The following is a 22,159-nucleotide window of genomic DNA, read 5'->3' as shown; positions in this document are numbered from 1 at the left end:
AGACCAAATTACTGTATGTCATAAATTCATTTTCCAAGGATTAACAATAATGACATGCATGTAAGTGGACAAAAACAATGGTTATTGAGAAAGTTACTCTGTAAACATGCCAATGCAAAAGCTTCCAAATTTGTCAGAGAAGAACTCCACGTCTACGCGCAATAATTATTAATGCTCCTTTCTTCATAACCAATTATACTAGCCTAGATAAGATTACCAGTTCCTCGCTGCAAAAACACTTCCATCAAAAAAAAAAACCATCTTGATCTCAGAGCTGTATATCCACGGAAGAAGAAATGGCCGACCCTGTTATCAGTGCCACTATTCAGGTTGCCTTGGAGACGGCAGTATCTCTTGCCACTGACAGGATTGGTATGTTAGTTGGGTTCAAGAAGGATGTTGCCAGCATGACACGTACTCTCCGCTGGATCAATGCTTTCTTGGCTGATGCTGAGGAAAGACAACAAAACCAGGACCGGGTAGTGCAAGAATGGTTGAAGAGTCTCGAGGAGGTGGCTTATGAGGCGGACAATGTGTTGGATGAGCTCCACTATGAATCCCTTCGTCAACAGGTGGAGTCCCGAAACCGACACAAGCTCAAGGTATGCTGCTTCTTCTCCTTCTCTAACATTAATCTTGCTTTTCGTTGGAGAATGGCTTCTAAGGTCAGGGACATCAACCTTGAGTTGAATAAGATAAATGAAGAAGCCAACAGATTGGAGCTGGTCAGTAGGTTAGTGATGACAGCTGCCCTCCCTGCTGCTGCTGATGCTGGAGACAGAAGAAATCGGCAGACCGACTCGGTTGCTGTTCCAATGACTGGAAGAGCCGATGATGAATCAAAGATAGTGAAGATGCTGTTGAGCCCATCTGAGAAGGTTGTCTCTTGTCTTCCCATAACTGGTATGGGAGGTCTAGGCAAAACAACTTTGGCTAAATCGATATACAACAATCACCAAATTGATGGGCACTTTCAGAAAAAGTTGTGGGTTTGCGTATCAAAAAAAGTTCCAGTAGTGGAACTTTTCAAACTCATACTAGTGCAATTGACGGGAGAAAAGGTTGAAGTGGATGATAGGAATGTCATCGTTGAAAAAATTCAGAATCAACTAGAGGGAAAAAGATATTTCCTTGTCCTTGATGATGTGTGGGATGATAATCAGGCATTGTGGGATGACTTTTTCACCACCTTGAAGGGGCTCAATCCAACTGATGGAAGCTGGTGTCTTGTCACTACTCGTATTGGTCAACTGGCAGATATTGTGTTGAAAGTTCTGAGGATGGATGATGAAGCCTATGCCTTAGGAAGGCTACCTGATGATCTTTGCTGGTCTATCCTAAAAGAAAAAGTAGTTGGAAGGGAAGAAGAACCTGATGAACTAAAAGCAATTAAAGAGAGAGTAATCAAAAGATGTGACGGTCTACCATTGGCTGCAAGTGTAATCGGAGGTCTATTATCTTTAAAGAGAAAAGAGGAGTGGCAATCAATTTTGGAGAATAGGCTTTTGAGTGCAGGTGGAGACCATGTGAGGCAAATACTTAAGTTTAGTTTTGATAATTTGCCATTACCAGCCGTCAAGAAATGTTTTGCATATTGTTCTATTTTTCCCGAGGATGCTGAGATGGAAGGGGATGTGCTGATCGAACTTTGGATGGCAGAAGGTTTCCTCCATGCAGGTCTCGAGAACAAAACAATGGAGGAAATTGGAGAGTATTACTTGGAAATTTTATTGCAGAGTTCTTTGCTGGAAGAAATAAGAGACGGTTGGAGAAGGAATGTTATAAAATGCATGATATGGTGCACGAAGTCTCAAAATCAATAATGTCAAAGTCTACTAAATTCATTAATTCGGAGACTGGTTCAGGAGACAATAGTAATCAGGTTCGTTGTCTTGTAATAGACTCATTTGGAGAAGGTGCAAAAAATCTTCTTGAGAGTCGATCAAATTTGCTTCATACATTGTTTCTGAGTCAGGGTAGCTTATCTGATGATATGCTAATGAAGTTGAAGAATTTGCACGTTTTGAATTTGTCCGGTGCAAAAAATCAGAATCTGCCAATCTCAATTGGCAAACTGAGACACTTGAGGTACATTAACTTTGAGGATTCCACAAGTGAAACTTTGCCGGAATCTGTTTGCAAACTTTATAATTTGCAGACACTGAGGCTAAATAGTCACTTTCTTAAAGTTCTTCCGAAGGGGATGCGCGATTTGATTAGCTTGAGACATCTCCACCTTTACATCATGGATAAAGCATTTCAAATGCCGCTAGAGATGGGACGGCTGACTTGCCTTCAGACGCTGGAGTTCTTTAACGTGGGTCGAGAGAAGGGTCGACGAATTGGAGAGCTTGGAAGCTTGAAGAACCTCAAAGGCAGTTTAACTATACGCAATCTGGAACTAGCAAAGGATAAGGAAGAAGCTGAGGAAGCAAAACTATCTGAAAAGGCAAATCTATTTAGGCTGCAACTTGAGTGGGCCTACAACCGAGAAGGCGACAACTACAACGACAAAGATGTGTTAGATGGCCTTCGACCCCATTCAAATTTGGAGGAGTTGGTAATTTGGTATTTTATGGGCAATCAATTTCCTCGATGGTTAATGGATTTGCCAACAACACTCCCCAAGTTAGCTCATTTGGCATTTTATTGCTTCAACTTTACGAATCTGCCAGGTGACATGCTACACTCTTGTACCTCTCTCCAGGAGCTTCGGGTTTTTGCTTGCGACAATCTTATCTCCTTTCCACTTGATTTGCGACAAACGCCTTCTCTCTTGGAGCTGGGATTATATTGGTGTCCCAAACTGAAAACAAGCATGACGCCCAGAGGATTTGGTATCCTAACCAGCTTAAGGAAGCTTGTAATTGGTCCCTTCTCAGATGATCATGAAAATTCTTCAATTTACAATGAGTTTGATTGGTCTGGATTGATATCCTCCTCCTCCTCTTCGTCATCCGCACTCCGTGAATTAGACTTATATGGGTTGCCATACATGGAGTCCCTGCCACCTCAGATCCAATACTTGACCACTATGACGTCACTAACGCTATATCAATTTGGAGGTATAAAAGCTCTGCCAGATTGGTTCGGAAACTTTGCGGCTCTTGAAGACTTGCACTTATGGTTTTTCAAAGAGCTTGGACATCTACCCTCTGAGGATGCCACGAGAAGTCTCACCAAATTAAAACGTCTGGAGGTTTATGGTTCTCCTCTGTTAAAAGAAAGATGCACTCCTGAGAGCAGCGGCGCCGACTCCCAGTGGTCCAAAGTTTCTCACATTCAACACCTAGACATAACCGATTAATAACCAACTTTCATCTTTGGATCAAATTCAATCATGTAAGATTGCCTTCAATAACCTCTTTCTTAATTTGCTTTACAATCAATCAATCTCCCCTTCTCTTCACCTCCCCCTCTGATTAACCTTCTCGTGAGAAAACCTAAAAAAGTACCCGTGGTTATTTTCACAATTTTCTCTTTTCCCTTTTTATCGTCCTATTTATTATCTCTCAAAGCTGCGGCATTAGCATTTCTTATTAGGTCCAAAATATTGGTGCTCTTCATTTACTCCTTACAACATAATAGTAATACTCTTGTAACTATCAATTAGAATGACCGCAAGCACCTGTTCTGTTTCGTGCTTTGATGTTTTACTGTATCTCTGTTCATATTCTGTTCTATGCTTTGTTTTTGTAGGATTGATAGAAGAATAGCTTCACGAACAGAGGTTTGAATTTTGAAGCTTCTTCAGCACCATAACTTTTGGCCTGCATTTCCTACAAATGACCTATCAACGTTTAGAACAACTAGCAGTAATTGCTCATTCAATTGCAAACCCAGTATCTTGGACAGAAATGTTTATGATGGCCCTCTTTTCTTTCATATTGCTGCCTCAAATAGCCAAATATCCTTATTGTCGAAGCTTGCACACTGTCAGTCTGCCATTTCAGTCACGAGGTCTAGCAATAAGAATTTGGTACCTGAGACTGAGCAGAAAGATTTTGTATCTGCTATTTAGGTTTGAAATCAATGACAATATCTCTTTTTCTTAAGCTTTCTGCAAGATTTGTTGAACAGAAATGTCCTGCAATTACCCGAATTTTCTAGTTAGCTTTATGATTTTCTATACACTGTCTTGAGTTTTGAGTATTCTATTTTGCAGTGGTGTTATGCTCACAGCTCACGGGAGACCTCAATGGCTTAATTACTGCCATACGTATCAATATCCCATTATTCCTTCTTCAACCACATCATTTTCAAATTGGAGACAAACATATAGAATGACACTCTCTTTCGCTCCTAAGTGACTGAGATGGCCAAAGCCTGAGATCTACGGTGTGAATGTGATGCCTTCAACCTGTTGGCCATGACATGAGGTAGTAATTCATCAATTATGGACCTCATTTGCTATTCTGTCTCATACTGCTTGCCTCTCAAATTAGCTGCAATTTAGTTGCGGAAAATTGTCAGTCTGTCTTTATGACTGCTTATTGTCTGTTAGTTGGCCTTTGCAAGCTACTCACCACCCTTCTTGAAGTTGTATCTTAGCTCCATTAGATACAACATGATTTTATGAGCTTGCCTGTTCTCTTTTTCAGTTAAAAATCGTAAGTCTAGAATGATGCTCTTACTTTAAGATTCATAGTTATTCCAAAATTACTGGGTCTATATGATGTTGAGTAAATCTTATGTTGGTAGTCGCTTGACCAAAAACGAAGAATTGCATGAAGTTGTTCTTTTCAATTTTGTCTGGCGTCTTTCTTAGGTTTCTGTATCTTGATTGAAAGTTATAGGTACTCCATAAACATTACCATAAATAGGTGATGGTTACATGTCTTCAATGGAAGCTTGACTTAATATCTTGTCTGTGTATGAATAACCAAAGGCACAAGATTTTCTTGGGTGACCAAAGCAAGTTCTGCATAAAAGAGAAGTGAAACAAATTAACTAATCAAGTAACAATGTAAAAGATTATTTCTAAGATTAGCTCTCAGCTTTAAACTCACGATTTGCATCAGGATGAAATGAGTTCTCTGCACTTTTGTCCGTGGAAAATGCATTTGCATTTTATATTCATAGCATCTGCAGAAAATTTGTGAAACATTTTCTATATGTCTTTAGATCAGCAATGCTGATGACACTCCTTTCTTCAAAACTTTCCAAGCTGATTTTTGTGGTCTCTTGCTTAGACAAACAGAGGTTAGAATTTTGAAGCTTCTTCAGTAACATCTATATGGCTGGAACTCAATAACTTTTGGCCTGCATTTCCTACAAATATCCTATTAATGTTTAAAACAACTAGCAGTCTAGTTTTGTTTATTTTAAATGTCTGTTTCTATGGATTTTAATTTATTATTGCTAAAGTCAGCTCACTCTATTTAAAATTGTGATTCTGAGGGGATGAAATGGTTTCTCTGAACTTTGACATCTTGATAATGAACTTGCAAACTTATCTGAACTATTTGATTAGTAATTGCTCTATCAGAGTCATATATGACGGTTGTCTGACTCACTTTTCCTTCATTTTGACTTTTGAGCCATGAAGAATTCATGTTTTGGTTCAAAAATTCTGGTAATTTTAGATATGCTTCTCTTCTTTCACTACTCCATTTTGACTTTTAACCACTTTAATATGTAATATATCACATATAAAACAAAAGAAATCTTGCACAAAACTTGGTGGAGTATCTTCCAACATTCTTGTCTAAGTGGAATATTTTGAAGCATTCCAGTAGTTGGTCAAGTCTGTTTGTTGCGACTTTCAGCTCTTAATGAATCCACCTTGATAAAGCCTCTTAAGCTCTCTCTGCTTTTATGATTGTTGGTTGCTTCTTTTTTTTTATGGTAAGTTTTGCCTTCTGGGGCTTCAGTTACAATGATAGAAAACCTGCAATTATCTGAAAATTTCCATTAGCTTTATTCTGTCCTGAAAGTCGTCTTAAGTTTGAGTTTTTGTGCTTTGCTGTGATTTTAGCACAAAGCTTAACAGGGAACCTAATCGATGGCTCTTACTGTCTTTACTTTTTGAAAGTCCTGCAATTCTTTGCTGAACAAGATCCTGCTTCAGTTGAATAGTGACATCTAGGATGGCATTCGCTTTCGCTCTGTGCCTCAGATGGCCAAAGTCTAAGATATCCATTGGGGTAGGTTCTTTTAAACTGTCCAAACGATTCAGTGATATTTAGTCATGATAATGAGGGGCTGATGTACATGTTTTAGGGTTCAAATTGTCATCTGTGGCATACTGCTCACAGTTAGAAGTTAGAATTAACTGGTGTTTTGGTAGCAGTTAAATGTGAATCCCCATAGCTCTACCGTTCCTCAGCGGCCCATAGCTCTACTGTTCCTCAATGCCTCAATGTAAAATGCAAATTGCCTATCATTATTTTCAAGCTTATGATTGTGCTTACTTGCTTTGTGGTTGGAACCAAACCACTGTAATTGTAAACACGACTCAGTACTTGTTTATCCATTTAGTTTCATAACAAACAAGACATATTTTAGCCTTCTGTAAGAATGACAGAACAAAACTATTGTCGAATTTTCTGAACTTTCTGATTAGCTTTCTTGTTCACTTATTGTCTCAGCTCGAGTTTTCTGCTCTGCAATGATCTCAGGCTTAAATGTCAACAGAAATCTACAATTGCACTTACTTACTGATTGAATTACACAGCTTGTAACTTTTGAAAACTTTGTTGAATCAAATCCTGTTTCAATTGGACAGAAATGATTAGGATGGGACGCTACAGGCACACTTTTCTTTCTTCCTAGTGCCTAAAACCTGATAAAATGCTCTATCTTTGTCAGCTGGCCTCTACAAACTGCTCACCTGAATTTCTTTCCCCAACTTATGTAATGTCTTTCAAGATCAAGAGCCATCATTACCGTGAATTTCTGCTGATGAGCATGGGGGTTTGGTTGGCGGTAGAGCTTGTATTAGAGAAACAGATTGACAATGAGAAGCTTCCAAATTTTCAAGAAGTACTGTAACGTTAGGGAATTTGTTTTAAATGGATTAGTAGATGTACTTAGTATCAAGCCTTATTTCCTGCTCATTAGTTTTAGATCAAAGGCAACAAAAAGAAACCCTTTCTCTCTGTAAGATTCCTAGCTCAAAAATGACATGAAATTTGCTCTTCTATCTTTATTGGAATGCAGGCAAACATGCCTTCCTGAGATTTTCAATCTAAAAGCTCCTCGGCCAACTAAGTACTCTAAAAGTTCATTTGGTTATCAATTTGCTAGAAAAGAATGATAATGCGTTTACATTCATGAAATAGATTGTCAAAATCAAAGTTTGATGGAACACAGAAAATTATAGAGAGGCAATGATGGACAAAGATTTTAGGAGTCAATTTCTAATTTTTTGTTTCTTCAGGACAACATACTCCAGTAAAATCATTACTAAATTCTTTTAAATCTATCCAATATCAGGTGATAAATATTGTATGGTAAGATGATTTTGTTGCAAAATATCTGAAGTTTTAAAACGTCTGTTTCCAAGATGTTGTCTAGTAATGTAACAGTAAGGACTGAAGAATTATCATTTTGCAAGTTGATTGCAGGTTGCAAATAGACATCTCAATCATTAATTGTACTACCTTATAAGCTGTGAATTATCGAAGTAAATTGGCAATTTTAGAAATTTAGTTTGTCAAAGCTAAAAGCTCAACAGATGTTCAAGAGCAAGTTATTTGATGTGGAGTGTGGACAGTTTAACACGATGCCAAAGCTGAAAAACTTTTTGTATTTACATCTACGGTGCAAAATTCTTTTTTTAAAATAAAAACTAGCAGTTTACTTTTGCTCATCTCATATGTCTGCTACTTCCAGTTTACTTTTGTATTTCCATCATGACTGCTATTTCTCTTTAAACTTGAGAGTCTACCGGGATGGAAATGCTTGCTCTGATCTCTTTTAAATATATTTATCATCTTGCTCGAAATTATCTGATAATTGGTATTCTTATTATGTCTCTTAAATGATGGGATTCGACATAATTGCTCCAATATATTTATCATCTTTCTTTAGCTATGATCTCTTGACCTAAATCCAATGGTCAATCGAGTTACTCTCACTGCCTTTGGTTGTGAAATTGGTGGTCTGATAATTTATAATACCAACAATCTTCTTCCATTACTTAATGTTGGGTTAAGATGTTAAGATGTTTTTCAAGCGGTAGAGAGTTGGTAGACTATCCTCTACTGAAGTTGTCATATGAGATTTAAGTAAAATAGTTGTAATTAGCTCTGCCTGTTGCATCTTGCAGTCTCAAAGAGATCGCCTTCATGGCAATTCTGAGGCTCTCTTCCTTTCATGCTTGTGTTGCCACTCATTGTCATTATTGTTATAGAACTCCTCCTTTTTCAGTGTTTTGAACAAAAACTAATATAGTTTCTATGATACTTCTGGTACTTGTAGACTGACCAGAAAGATTTGATATCTTCTTGCTGATTTAGGTTAGAAAAGAACAACAAGAACAAATATTGATTTAGCTTTCTGAATAATTGACCAAACAAGAATGTCATGCAATTTCCAGTTTTCTGTTTTGAAGTGACTAGGAGTTTTGTTTTGTTGATTTTATATATCTGCTTTTGTGGATGTAAGATGTGATTGCTAAAGTGATCAGCTCCCTAGCTTATGATTCTAGAGGGAGTAAATAGTGGCTCCAAAGTTTAATGGCCCCTTGAGGGCGCATTTATCAAGCTTCTTGAACCATTTGATTAGTGATTTGTTCGATAAGTCTTGTAAATGATGGGTTTCTGTCTCACTTTTCGTTGGTTGTGATTTTCTAGCCTGAAAGATTTCAGGAGTTTCCAGAGTGTTGGTCATCAAATTGGTTTTTGGTTCTAAGAGTCCAGTAAGTTCAGATATACTACTCTTCTTTTACTACGCAATTTTGACTTTTAAATACTTTGATTCTGAATATATTACAACTAAAACTTGAGAAATCTTCTCGTAATGGAAGATGTTTTTTGGAGCAGCCATGGAAGATGTTTTTTCAGAGCATCTTCTAACACAATCAAGTCTAAGCTGCCAGTTTCGAAGCATATCGCTGTGGTTAGTCGAGACTGCCAAGCATGCTTGTTGGCTGCAATTATTTCATCCGCTGTGATGATGGCTATGAAGCTCATTCTACAACCTATACTTGTTGATATTGCTCATCTCTTCATGGTAAGTTCTTATTTTAGTGTTTCAAATACAACAAAAATGTCATGCAACTATGTGCTGGCTTTATTCTTGACTACATGCTGTCTTGAGTTTCTTAAGTTTGAGTTTTTGTGTTTTGCAGTGATTTTACACTCGAAGATCAACATTAACCTTGATAGCTCGCTCTTACTATCATTTGTAATGAAGTCCTGTGATCCCTTGTTGAACCAGATCCTGATTCAGTCAGATCAGATGAAAACATCCGGCATGGAATTCCCTTTTGCTCTCTGCCTCGGATGCCCAAAGCCTGAGATCTTCCCTGTCTGTCTGGTGCTGTTGAACTGTCCAACCAATTCAGCAATTTGTAGACATGTTAATGAGGTGCTATTTTACTTCTTTTGGAACTCAATTTGCCATATCTTCCATACTGCTTGTAGTTCAAAGCAGCAGAAAGATGTGGATTAGCTGAACCCTGATAGGTGCTTGCATCCTTCTTGAAGTTGTATCTTAGCTCTATAACAGGCAACATATTTTTTCTCACTGTTCTGCAGTCGACTACAAGTTGTGCCCAATGATACTTTTTCCATTGCTCTTTGTATCTGTAAATCTCAGACAGGACTCGGAGCACAAGAATCAGTCAGCTTGAGCCCTTCTATTTATGTTAAATCAGATGAATTGAGGCACCAATTTCTATTCAAGAGAGGATCCCACTTGGTGGATGGGAACGTTGGAGAGATGAAATTATGGAAATCAATTGAACAGGATCAAGAATTAAATGGGAACATACAAGGTCAACCTTAGTTCATCAAACTGATATTTTACATAGCATCTATTTGTAAAATTACTTCTATGTGAACTTGTCTCTTGGCTTCAAATCCTATTCATTGCTAGCTCAGGATATGTAACAAGGAATGCATTTCTACTTTTCTATGCCTCTAAGACTTTGACGGCCAATACAAGTAAATCTTCTTATTTTGAAATGTGGTATTATTCAAAACTACAAGGGGATTGTGTGTAATTCACCCTCTGATATTTGATTGCCAATGCTCTCTCTTTACTGGCATGACTCTGTGTATGCGTTTTAATCCGCGGCTTCAGAACAACGCCTACTAGTTGCTGTAAATCTTACTTCTTCTTTGGCTCTGCCTAACCAAACCTGATTGCGGATAATACACAAAGTAGAAGCCGGCCCTCAATTTGGTATTTTCTCTATTCCGGGAGGTACTTGTGTTTAAGAAACTTGGAAGTTTGAACAAGCCAGCCAAGAGTCAAAATCCAATTCACAAAACCAAGTGCAGGATGACAACACAAACAAGCCACTTAAAAAAAAAAAAAAAAAGGGAATCCCAGCATTGACCTGGGAAATTATTTTGCAGTAAAAAGCCAAGCAGCTTCCCTGGGAAAAGCATATTGTACTTTGGTTAAACAAACTCCTCAAATTTTCACCACTTAAATCTTGCACATGAAACATAACCAAGACATATTGAGTGTGAAAACTAATTATAAATGGGATAGGAGGCTAATAGAAGAATACGGTCTAAGATATGAGTTGTTAAATTCCTTCTTTCAAGTATCATTGATGCTTTAGAAGACTTCCTAAAGTACGAGAGAATATTTGAACAACTTTCACAAGTTAAAATGCAAAGAAAAGAGTCCAATTCGTGGCCAATTACATGGTGTATGACCAAGTCTGAGTATTGAGGTGGACATCCAGTACACATATTCCTCCATACTGAACCAACCAGCCAGATAAGTAGTATGGAAATTATCACTTTGTGGTCTCTGGACTTTGCCCAAATTCTCAAAGATTTTAAGCAAACAAAATAATAATTAGGACAAATTACCTTTTGCCCTCATGATTTGACTTAATATACCTATATATAACCTTCTCATGGTGTGACTTAATGGGTCACCGGTAGTTTCTCCATCAAAGTTATCAATAGTAAAAAAAGAATCAAAGTCGAACTAATACATTGACAAATTTACTCTTTCACTATTTTCGTTTTTTTTCATCCAAATACAAAAAAGAAGAAATTTAAATAAAGAATAGATAAATAATAAGTAGAAAATACCATAAAAGATTTGGTCTAAAAGCCTATCATGATATTTGCAGTCAATAAAGATTTGGTATTTTTTGTTTCTTATTTATTTGTTTTATATTTCCCTTCCATTTTTGGTTTCTTATTAATTTATTTTTTTCACTTTCCTTCCATCTTTTCTATTTCTTAATTGTTTATTTTTCATTTCCCTTCCTTTTTTTTGTATCCAGAGAAAATTAAGATTTTATAAGCCAAGTACAGATTTTAAATCATCTCTTCTCTTCCAAAAAAAAGAGAGAGAAAGAAAGAAAAGAAAAGAAAAAAAAGAAAGAAAGGAAAAAAAATGTAGTGAAAAGGTGAATTTGTCTATATATTAGTTTGACTTTGATTTTTGCTATTGACTGTTAGTTTTAACGGAAAAAAAATGATGGTAACACTTTAATCCAAATTATGAAGAGATTATATATAAGTTTTTAAACTATAGAAAGATTATGTGGTAAAACACCAAATCACAAAGTATGATCATCTTTTTTCATATCATCTTCTCCAGAAAACCGCCCCTGTGCACCGCAAGCAGCCACCGCACGGAATTACTTGACATAAATAGGCTGGCGCCACGGACAGAAATATCATATATGCACAAATGAAGAAGTAGATCAAGCACTCCATCCATTTCTGAAATTTTGAAGACGCCATCATTTTGGGTCATAAGATTTTGGGTTTGAATAGTACTAATTTATGGGTGATTCAGAGGTGAATAGGAACAAAGTTAAAAAAAAGAAAAAAAAAAAGAAAAGGGAAGGTCAAGTGGTGAGAAGGAGATACAATATGTTTTAACCAAAAAATACAAAAAAGAGATACATTGTAAGGCGTATGGATGGAAAGAAGAGAAAAAGATTTTCTATTTTCCCATTTTATATATTGCCTTATAATCAAATAACCAACTAACCCTTTACGACTGTTAACTATAACAAAAAACTTAATATTTTAATTTAGGACAAATTACACTTTATCTCCTTTGTAGTTTAATGTTTTCTTACATAACCTTACTATGGTGTCAAAAGGTATACATAACTCACTCATGATTTGAATTAAAATATCAAGGTGACGGAATTTGCAATCCATAACAGAGACAACTAAAATATTAAAAATACCCTTATGTAAAGTTGAAAATTATTTATTAACCGCAGGGAGGTGATGTATAGATGTTGAAATCATAAAGGGGTTATATGGTAAAGCACTAAACCATAAGGGGGTTATATGATAAAATATTAAACCATACAGGGTTAGAGTGTCATGCATATTATATTTCTATATTTTGGTAATTTTGACATTTTCATAAATTCTGTTACAAATGATTATTTCCATCTCTTTGACACTTTAGTCCAAACTATAAAAAAGTTATACATAGGTTTTAAAACTATAGGACGGTTATGTGAAAATTAGCCATACCACAGGAGGGTAAAGTGTAATTTGCCATTTATTTTAATCAAAAGCATAAGGGGGTTTTTTGTAGGTTTCAAAAGGATAGGGAGTTAACTTGAACATTCGGTTAATCATAGCGAGGCTTTTTGTATTTAACCCAAAAAGAAAATGGTTGCCGGATTTGCAATTATGATTGGCATTTTCCCTTTCTTTTTTCCTTTTTTGTCGTATTTTAAATCCTTGATTGTCGTATTTTAAATCCTTGATTGTCATATTTTACACAACCCAAGGCTCCAGCATGTGGATCAAAAGTAGATGAAGGCCCGAGCAACGATAAGTAGAGAAAAATGTAGTTTTTGTACCCAAATTTTAACACAAGCAGTTTTAATCCCCAAATTATAAAAATGTGTCTTCATTGGAAGCTTGAGTTAATATCTTGTTTTTGTAGTTAATAACCAAATGCACAATATTTCTTGGATGACCAAAGCAAGTTTTGCATAAAAGAGAAGTGAAACAAATCAACTAATCAAGTAACAATATTCATGGAACTTTCACGAATAGTTGTAATTAGCTCTACTTGTTGCATCTTGCTGTCTCAAAGAGTTTGCCTTCATGGCAATTCTGGAGCTCTCTGCCTCTCATGCCTGTGGTTGCCACTCATTATCGTTATTGTTATAGCACTTTCTAGCTCTTTTTTTCAGTGTTTTGAGCAAAAGCTAATATAGTTTCTATGGCACTTCTGGTACTTGTAGACTGAGCAGAAAGATTTGATGCCTGCTTACTGATTTAGGTCAGTAAGAACAACGAAAACAAATATTGATTGAGCTTTTGCAGGTAATCAAATAACCAAATGTACAAGATTTTCTTGAGTCTCCATTTTGCAAGAAATCAACAATCATCTTATCTGATTCTTGCAGTCCAGTTTCGTCCATCATTTTTCGATTCAGGACATTGCATGTAGCCAGTAGTACATTCATTGTTCTCAGGCAAAAATGTAGTGAAAATGTGAATTTGTCTATTTATTAGTTTGACTTTGATTTTTGCTATTGACCGTTAGTTTTAATGGAAAAAAATGATGATAACACTTTAATCCAAATTATGAAGGAATTATATTTAAGTTTTTAAATTATAGAAGGGTTATGTAGTAAAACACCAAATCACAGGTATGATCATCTTTTCTTGTATCATCTTCAGCAGATAACCGCTCTTGTGCACCGCAAGCAGCCACCGCACGGAATTACTTGACATAAATAGGCTGGCACCATGGACAGAAATACCATATATGCACAAATGAAGGAGTAGATCAACCACTCCATCCATTTCCAAAATTTTGAAGACGTCATCATTTTGGGTCATAAGATTTTGGATTTGAATAGTACTAATTTATGGGTGATTCAGAGGTGAATAGGGACAAAGTTAAAAAAAAAAAAGAGAGAGAAAGAAAAGGGAAGGTCAGGTGGTGAGAAGGAGATACAATAACCAAAAATACAAAAAAGAGAGACATTGTAAGGCGTATGGATGGAAAGAAGAGAAAAAAAATTTCTATTTTCCCATTCTATATAATATAAATTGCCTTATAATCAAATAACCAACTTACCCTTTACGGCGGTTAACTATAACAAAAAACTTAATATTTTAATTTAGAGCAAATTATGCTTTACCTCCTTGTGGTTTAGTATTTTCTTACATAACCTCACTATGATGTCAAAAGTTATAGATAACCCCCTCATGATTTGGATTAAAGTATCAAAATGACGGAATTTGCAATCCATAATAGAGATGGCTAAAATATCAAAAATACCCCTATATAAAGTTGAAAATTATTTATTAACCACAGGAAGTTATGTATATATATTGAAAACCATGAGGGGGTAATATGATAAAGTACTAAACCATAACGGGATTATATGTTAAATATAAAATCATACAGGGTTAGAGTGCCATATATATTATATTTCTATATTTTAGTAATTTTGACATTTTCATAGATTTTGTTATTATTTCCGTCATTTTGATACTTTAGTCTAAATTATAAAAATGTTACGTATAACTTTTAAAACTATAGGGAGGTTATGTGAAAATCAACTATACCACAGGAGGGTAAAGTGTAATTTGCCCTTTATTTTAATCAAAAGTATAAGGGGATTTTATATAGATTTCGAAAGCATAGGGAGTTAGCTTGAACATTCAATTAATCATAATGAGTTTTTTTGTATTTAACCAAAAAAAAAAATGGTTGCCGGAGTTGCAATTATGATTGCCATTTTCCCTTTCTTTTTTCCTGTTTTGTCGTATTGTCATATTTTATGCAACCCAAGGCTCCAGCATGTGGATCAAAAGCACATGAAGGCCCGAACAACGACAAGTATTGAAGAATTCAACTGAAAATTCTATGCAGGAAATAGGGCCTCACAAGTTCCATTACGCATAAATTGGTATAAATTAACAATTTACTCTCAATTTACACCAAATTAATCTTAACTTACACTAAATGATAATAATCAACTTATATACAAGTGTCTCTGATTTATACCAAATAATAACAAATTAATATATAATGAACTGCACCTGATTTACATTAAACTGGACCTGATTCATACCGAAATCCGACTAATTTACACCAAAGATTAACTTGTATGAAATTGTATAAAACATAAATTGTGAGGCCCCGGATCGAGTATCAACCTCTTCCTTGTTGCAAAAGCATACAAGTTTGTCAAAGTCTTGTTGCTTCTGCTAAAGCAAAGAATAGTTCCTCGCTGCTTCCAGCCAGAGCTAAAACCTTCCACTGAAAAAAGTATCCAAGGAACAAAAAGAATTGCTTCCACAATGAAGGTAGCATGCAGTCAACCCCACTTGTATATACACTATCTGTGTATACAAAATTTATCTAAAAGGACAATTCGGTAGATTTTTTAATATTTCTATTTTTAATAATTCTTTCCTCTTAATTTTTTAATGCTAATGATTTATTAAAAAAAAGGGTTTACCTCAAGTACTTTCAATGTGTATTTTTGATGTCTTCAAAGTACCTCTTAAATTTTCATCTTTAATAATTCTTGCCTCTATATTTTCTATTGTCTAATGATTTTATTTAAAAATAGGATAACGTCAAGTTCCTTCAATGTGTGTTTTCAATGACCTTGCAAAAGGTATGAAGATAAATTTTTAACGGGATTGCAAATGCATATTTCAAATTATTCTTTGCTAAAGTTCATTCGACCTAAGATTTTTTTAAAATTAATCAAGCAACCCCAAGCTCAAAGACGGATTGACAGCCCTAGGTGTATTCTATACAAATCGTGGATAAACTCACCATTAAAATGCATGCAAACTAATTATGAAATGGAGGAAAGAAATTGAATTGGTCAAGACAACTACAAATATCAAGGATCTCCAATTTTTGAAATGGAAAGATACTCAAAAAGTTAAAAGGTTTAGGTTGCAAATTAACAAGAAGAAATATAGGCATAAGTTTTAAGAGTATACAAAGATCCTTTGTAGTTTTAGGTGATTTCTTTTTTTTTTTTTTTGAAACATTAGGTTAGCTCATTTTTACGTTCATACTTTATTTTCATACATGAGAAGTAAAAATTCGGAGAATTGAATCTAGGAACTCTTATTCTTGAAGTAATTTAATCATTAAATCAAAACCTTCTTAGCCTATTTATTTCTTGTTTCATTTTACTATTCTGTTTGAATTCTATGGTCTATTGTCAAGGCTATATAGTGTTGGATTGGTTACTAGAAGAGTGCATTTTGATTTATATATGAGTTTGAGTTCTTCGTTGAAGGTTTGTTTCATTTACTTAAAGTTCAATTGTTTAAAGAATTTTGAATAAGTTATTAGTCATAGCAACTGGGGTGGAATGCAGCGTGCAATATATGTACGCCTAAACTAGAATTTTTCAAAGAACTAGTTAACGAAACTGAAAACCAAAAGAATTAATCTATTTTGATGTTTAAAGTCAAAATTTAACAAAGAATTTAGTATCTCAATAATGTTATATGTTGGATTAGTATGATTACGTGCAAAGCGCATGACATGTTACTAGGTATTATAAGTTAAGGTGGAACATGGAATTTTAGCATTCGTGCCATGCTACCTAAATTTCTCACAAATCAGGATAATTGTACTCCAAGATCAAAGCAACACTTTTCCCTTTGATTTCTACTCCAAGAATCACCAAAAGATTTGAGGTCTTTGATATTGAAAACCAAGTGCTGGAATTTTACTCAGTATAGATGGTCCCTTCCTAAACGAATAAATTATGTTTCCAGTTTATTGGATAAACCTTGTTGGCCCCTAATTAGTATTACTGCCTTTACTTTTGAAATTGATTTGATTCTTAACTGGATCACATTTGGGCACAGTCTTTTTATTCTTCATATCTTGGCTGGCAAAGCTTGTGATTTGTTGTTGTGAATATGGTGCCTCCAAAGTTGAAACTGTCAATCAGCTGTAGCATTTTCTTTTTCATGATTTATTTAAAAGAGAGTTGCCTCAATTACCTTCAAAGTGTATTTTCGATGTCATTACAAAAGGTTTTATTAAATGATAGTAACAAACTTTACTTGGAAAAAATGCCTATTTATCTTAAATTTCCATCTTTAATAATTCTTGCTTCTATATTTTCTAATTTCTAATGATTTATTTAAAAATAGGTCTACCTCAAGTACCTTCAAAGTGTGTTTTCAATGACCTTACAGAATGTATTGGTTGCTGCTCTGGGAATTCGCCTCATGAAGATTCTTTAGCTTTCTCTGCCTGTCATACTTGTTGGCCGCCACATCTCTTTTTCTAAATTACTCAACTGGTCATCTTTCAGAGTTTCGGGCACAAACTAGGATAGTTCTTGTGACATTACTTGTATCTGTAGACTGAGCAGAAAGATTTCACATCTGCATGCCAGTTTATGTTAGAAAACAATGCCAAAGCCTGAGATCTACATTGTGAATGTGGTGATTCAAACTGTAAATCAGCTGTAGCTTTTGTGGTCATGACATGAGTTAGTAATTCATTGGTTATGGACCTCAATTTGTTTTTCTATCTCAGACTGCTTGTCTCTCAAGTTAGCTGCAACTTAGTTGCAGAAAAGTATTGGTCCGTCTTGTGACTGCTTATTCTCCATTAGCCAGCCTCCACAAGTTGCTCGCCACCTTTCTTGAAGCTGTATCTTTGCGCCATTACATGCAACATGATTTTCTGAGTTTTCATGTTCTCTTTTTGCAGTTAAAAATGGCATGTCTAGAATGATTCTGTTACTTTAAGATTTGTTATTATTCCAATATTACTTGGTCTATATGATGTTGAGTACTACATCTTATGTTGGTAGTCGTTTAACCAAAAATGAAGAATTGCATGTAGTGGTTCTTTTCAATTTTGTTTAATGTCATTCTTAGGTTTCAGAATCATGATTCAAAGTTATAGGTAGTTCATAAAAATTACCATCAATATGCGATGGTTACATGTCTTCATATTTCTTGGATGACCAAAGCAAGTTTTGCATAAAAGAAAAATGAAACAAATCAACTAATCAAGTAACAATATAAAAGAAATTAAGATTTGACTTTACTTTGTTTATCATGTATGTCAGCCAATCAGTTGTATATTATGATTTCTAAGATTAGCTCTCTCTTTAAACTCACGGTGTGCATCAGGATGAAATGAGTTTTCTTTAAAATGCAAATGCGTTTTATATTCCATAGGGTATGTAGAAAATTTGAGGAACTTTTTCTATATGTCCTTAAATTACAATTCTGACCACACTCCTGTCTTCAATACTGTCCAAACTGATTTTGGTGGTCTCTTGCTTAGACAAACGGAGGTTAGAATTTTGAAGCTTCTTCAGGACGATCTATATGGCTGGAACTCAATAACTTTTGGCTTGCATTTCCTATAAATAGCCCATCAACGTTTAAAACAGCCAGCAGTCTATTTTTGTTGATTTTACATGTCTGCTTCTGTGGATTGTAAGTTATTGTTGCTAAAGTCAGCTCACTCTGTTTAAACTTGTGATTCTACGGGAATGAAATGGTTTCTCTGAACTTTTTTCTCTTGATAATGGGCTTACATACTTATCCGAACCATTTGATTAGTAACTGCTCTATCAGAGTCATATATGATGGTTTTCTGAGTCTCTTTTCCTTGGTTTTGACTTTCTAGCCATGAAGACTATGGTCAACCAAGGATTATTTCGCAGCTGTTGGTCATCGCTTTCATGTTTTGGTTCAAAAAGTCTGGTAATTTTAGATATGCTTCTCTTCTTTCATTGCTCAATTGTGACTTTTAACCACTTTGATATCCACAAAACAAAAGAAATCTTGTCGTCCTGAAGATATTTTTGAGTTAGCCAAGGAAGTGTACTGTTCAAGCAATGAAGTTGCACAAAACTTGGTGGAGTGTCTTCCAACATTCAAGTCTAAGCGGAATGTTTTGGAGCATTCTGGTAGTTAGTCAAGCCTGTTTGTTGCTACTTGCTGCTCTTAGTGAACCTACCTTGATAAAGGCTCTCAAGCTCTCTCTGTTTTTATGATTGTTGGTTGCTAGTATTTGTATGGTAAATTTCTTCTTTTGGGGCTTTGGTTACAATGACAGAAAACCTGCAATTATTGAAATTTTCCTTTAGTTGTATGCTACGCTATATGCCATCCTGAGTTTGAGTTTTTGTGCTTTGGAGTGATTTTAGGCCCAAAGCTCAACAGGGAACCTCATTGATGCTTTTAAACTAGCAAATGATTCAGACATTTGTTGTCATGATAATAAGGTGCTGATTTACATGTTTTAGAACTCAATTTGTCATCTCTGGCATGCTGCTTGTAGTTAGGAGTTAGATCTACCCAGTGTTATGGTAGTAGTTGAATGTGGATCTCTATTGTGCCTCATTGTCCCATAGCTCTATTGTGCATCAATGCCTCAATATGGGATGCTTTGCATGTGCTACGAAAAGTGCCTATCATTATTTTCAAGTTTTTAAGTTGTAATTACTTGCGTTGCATTGCGGTCGGAACCAAACTAATGTAATGGTCATAGGAATAACTGTAAACACAACTCTGTAAACAAACATTTTACCCTTTTGTGAGATTGACAGAACCAAAGTATTGTTGAATTATCTGAACTTTCTCATTAGCTTTCTTGTTGACCACATATTGTCCCAGTTCGAGTTTTCTGTTGTGCAATGATATCAGGCTCAAACGTCAACTGGAATCTACAACTGCTCTTAACCTTTGAAAACTTTGTTGAATCAGATCCTGTTTCAATTGGAGAGAAATGACTAGGATGGCACACTACAGGTACACTTTTCTTTCTTCTTAGTGTCTAAAACTTGATAAGATGCTCTATTTTTTTCAGCTGGCCTCTATGAACTGCTCGCTAAAATTTCTTTCCCCAACATATGTAAAGTCTCTCAAGATCAAGGACATCATTAACGTGAATTTCTGGTGATCATCCTGAGAGGTTTGGTTGGTGATAGAGAAACACATTGATCGTGAGAAGCTTGCAAATTTTCTAGAAATAGCATCAGGTTATTGATTTTGTTCTAAATGGATAAGTAGCTGTACTTAGTATCAAGTCTTCTATCCTGCTTATTACTTTTCGAACAAAGGCAACAAAAAGAAGCTCTTTCTTTGTGTAAGATTCCCAGCTCAAAAATGACATGGAAATTGCTCTTCTATCTTTATTGCAATGCTGGCAAACATGCCTGCCTTAGATTTTGAATCTAGAAGCTCCTCATCCAACTAAGCACGCTAAAAGTTCATTTGCTAGAAAAGAATGGTAATGTGTCTACATTCATGAAATAGATTGTTAAATCAAAGTTTGATGGAGCACAGAAAATTATGAATAAGCAATGATGGACAAAGACTTTAAGAGTTAATTCTAGTTTTTGTTTCTTCTGGACAACATACTCCAGCGTAATAATCAATGCTAACATTTTCTACAAACTTACAAGTGCTGTTCAGGGAAGAAAACAATATCACTAACCATATGTTAAATTCGATTATGGAATACGGATGTTCAAGAGCAGATTATTGATGTGGACAGTCAAGCACAATGTCAAAGCTGAAAACTTTTTGTATTTACATATACAGTACAAAATTCTTTGCTTTTGCTCATCTCATATGTTTGCTACTTCTAGTTGTACATCATGATTGCTGAAGGTAGCTAAACCTCTTTAAATTTGAGATTCTATTGGGATGGAAATGCTTACTCTGAACCTCCACCTCATGGAAATGTATTCACCATCTTGCTCCGAATTATCTGATTATTGGCTTTCTTATTGTGTCTCTTAAATGATGGGATTCTGTTGACTCTCTTCAGCTATGATCTGGACTTAAACCCAATGGTTGTGAGATTGGTAGTCTGATAATTTATAATACGAGTAATCTCATTCTACTGAAGTTTATGTTCAAGTGCGATGATTTGAGATTTTAAGAGTCAAATAGTTGTGATTAGCTCTACTTGTTGCATCTTGCTGTCTCAAAGAGTTGGCCTTCATGGCAATTCTAGAGCTCTCTGCCTCTCATGCTTGTGGGTGCCACTCATTATCGTTATTTTTATAGCACTTTCTCTTTTTTCAGTGTTTTGAACAAAAGCTAATATAGTTTCTATGGCACTTCTGGTACTTGTAGACTGAGCAGAAAGATTTGATGTCTGCTTACTGATTTAGGTCAGTAAGAACAACGAACACAAATATTGATTGAGCTTTTGCAAGAAATCAAATAGCCAAATGTACAAGATTTTCTTGGGTCGCCATTTTGCAAGAAATCAGCAATCATCTTATCTGATTCTTGCAGTCCAGTTTCGTCCATCATTTTTCGATTCAGGACATTGCATGTAGCCAGTAGCACATTCATTGTTCTCAGGTCAACAACTCTTGCCGCCATGTACATCTATGGCTGGAATTGAATGTTCTATTGCTTTTGCGCGTGCTACCTACAATTGCCAATGTCTTAAGGCCTCTTGGAGAAAAAGTTTGGTTTTATTGTAAACTGAGTTCACATAAAAGAAAGGGTAAATTACCTTTCTCTCTTGTGATTTGATGCCTTACAATACAATCTTCCTATGGTTTAAAAACCTATATATAATTTCCTCATAGTTTAGGTTAACGTGTCATGTTTAGTTTTTTAGTTAGAACTAATGGTCAATAATAAAAAGTCAAAATCAAACTAATAAACTGATAAATTCACCATTTCACTATTTTTTTCCTTTCTTTTTTCTTTTGTCCTTTTCTTTCTCACATTTTTTTTTTGGGGGAAAAGAAGAGATGATTCTGAAAATCTATACTCTGGCCAACAAAATCTTAATTTTCTCTAAATCCAAAAGAGATGGAAGGGAAATAAAAGATAAATAAATAAGAAACAAAAAGATAGAAGGAAAATATAAAAAAATTAAATACAAAAATAAAAAACAAAATCTTTTTCGACTACAAATATCATTATAAATTTTTAAATCATAGAGAGGTTATGTGATAAATCAACAAACCATAAGAAGGTAAAAGTTAATTTATCCTAAAAGAAATGAAGCTTTATGTTAAAGCATGTCT

At 35.1% G+C, this 22,159-nt stretch overlaps 1 protein-coding gene and 1 long non-coding RNA gene across 15 annotated transcripts; both read left to right on the top strand.

The window, feature by feature from the left end:
* Positions 1-10,133, top strand: LOC113692526 (putative disease resistance protein RGA3). 14 transcript variants are annotated; one of them, XM_072080857.1, is made up of 7 exons: positions 1-3,342; positions 3,700-4,021; positions 4,166-4,379; positions 6,035-6,146; positions 8,799-8,863; positions 8,988-9,177; positions 9,296-10,133. In XM_072080857.1, the coding sequence occupies exon 1, from the start codon at positions 297-299 to the stop codon at positions 1,821-1,823; it is 1,527 nt and encodes a 508-aa protein (XP_071936958.1). In that variant the 5' UTR covers positions 1-296; the 3' UTR covers positions 1,824-3,342; positions 3,700-4,021; positions 4,166-4,379; positions 6,035-6,146; positions 8,799-8,863; positions 8,988-9,177; positions 9,296-10,133. The 14 variants fall into 14 exon arrangements, with proteins under 14 accessions (XP_071936958.1, XP_071936846.1, XP_071936760.1 ...); XM_072080745.1 differs by having other exon boundaries at positions 6,811-8,863; XM_072080659.1 differs by lacking the exon at positions 6,035-6,146.
* An 8,207-nt stretch (positions 10,134-18,340) lies between these two features.
* Positions 18,341-20,288, top strand: LOC140006121 (uncharacterized). Its single transcript, XR_011813743.1, has 2 exons — positions 18,341-18,590; positions 18,784-20,288. It is a non-coding gene; the product is annotated as an uncharacterized lncRNA (long non-coding RNA).
* Positions 20,289-22,159: the final 1,871 nt, after the last annotated feature.

This window comes from Coffea arabica, chromosome 1c (assembly GCF_036785885.1).
Source record: "Coffea arabica cultivar ET-39 chromosome 1c, Coffea Arabica ET-39 HiFi, whole genome shotgun sequence".
NCBI classification, from domain to species: Eukaryota; Viridiplantae; Streptophyta; class Magnoliopsida; order Gentianales; family Rubiaceae; genus Coffea; species Coffea arabica.
Note: the sequence above shows the minus strand (reverse complement) of the source record. Positions and strands in the feature narration are given on the sequence as shown.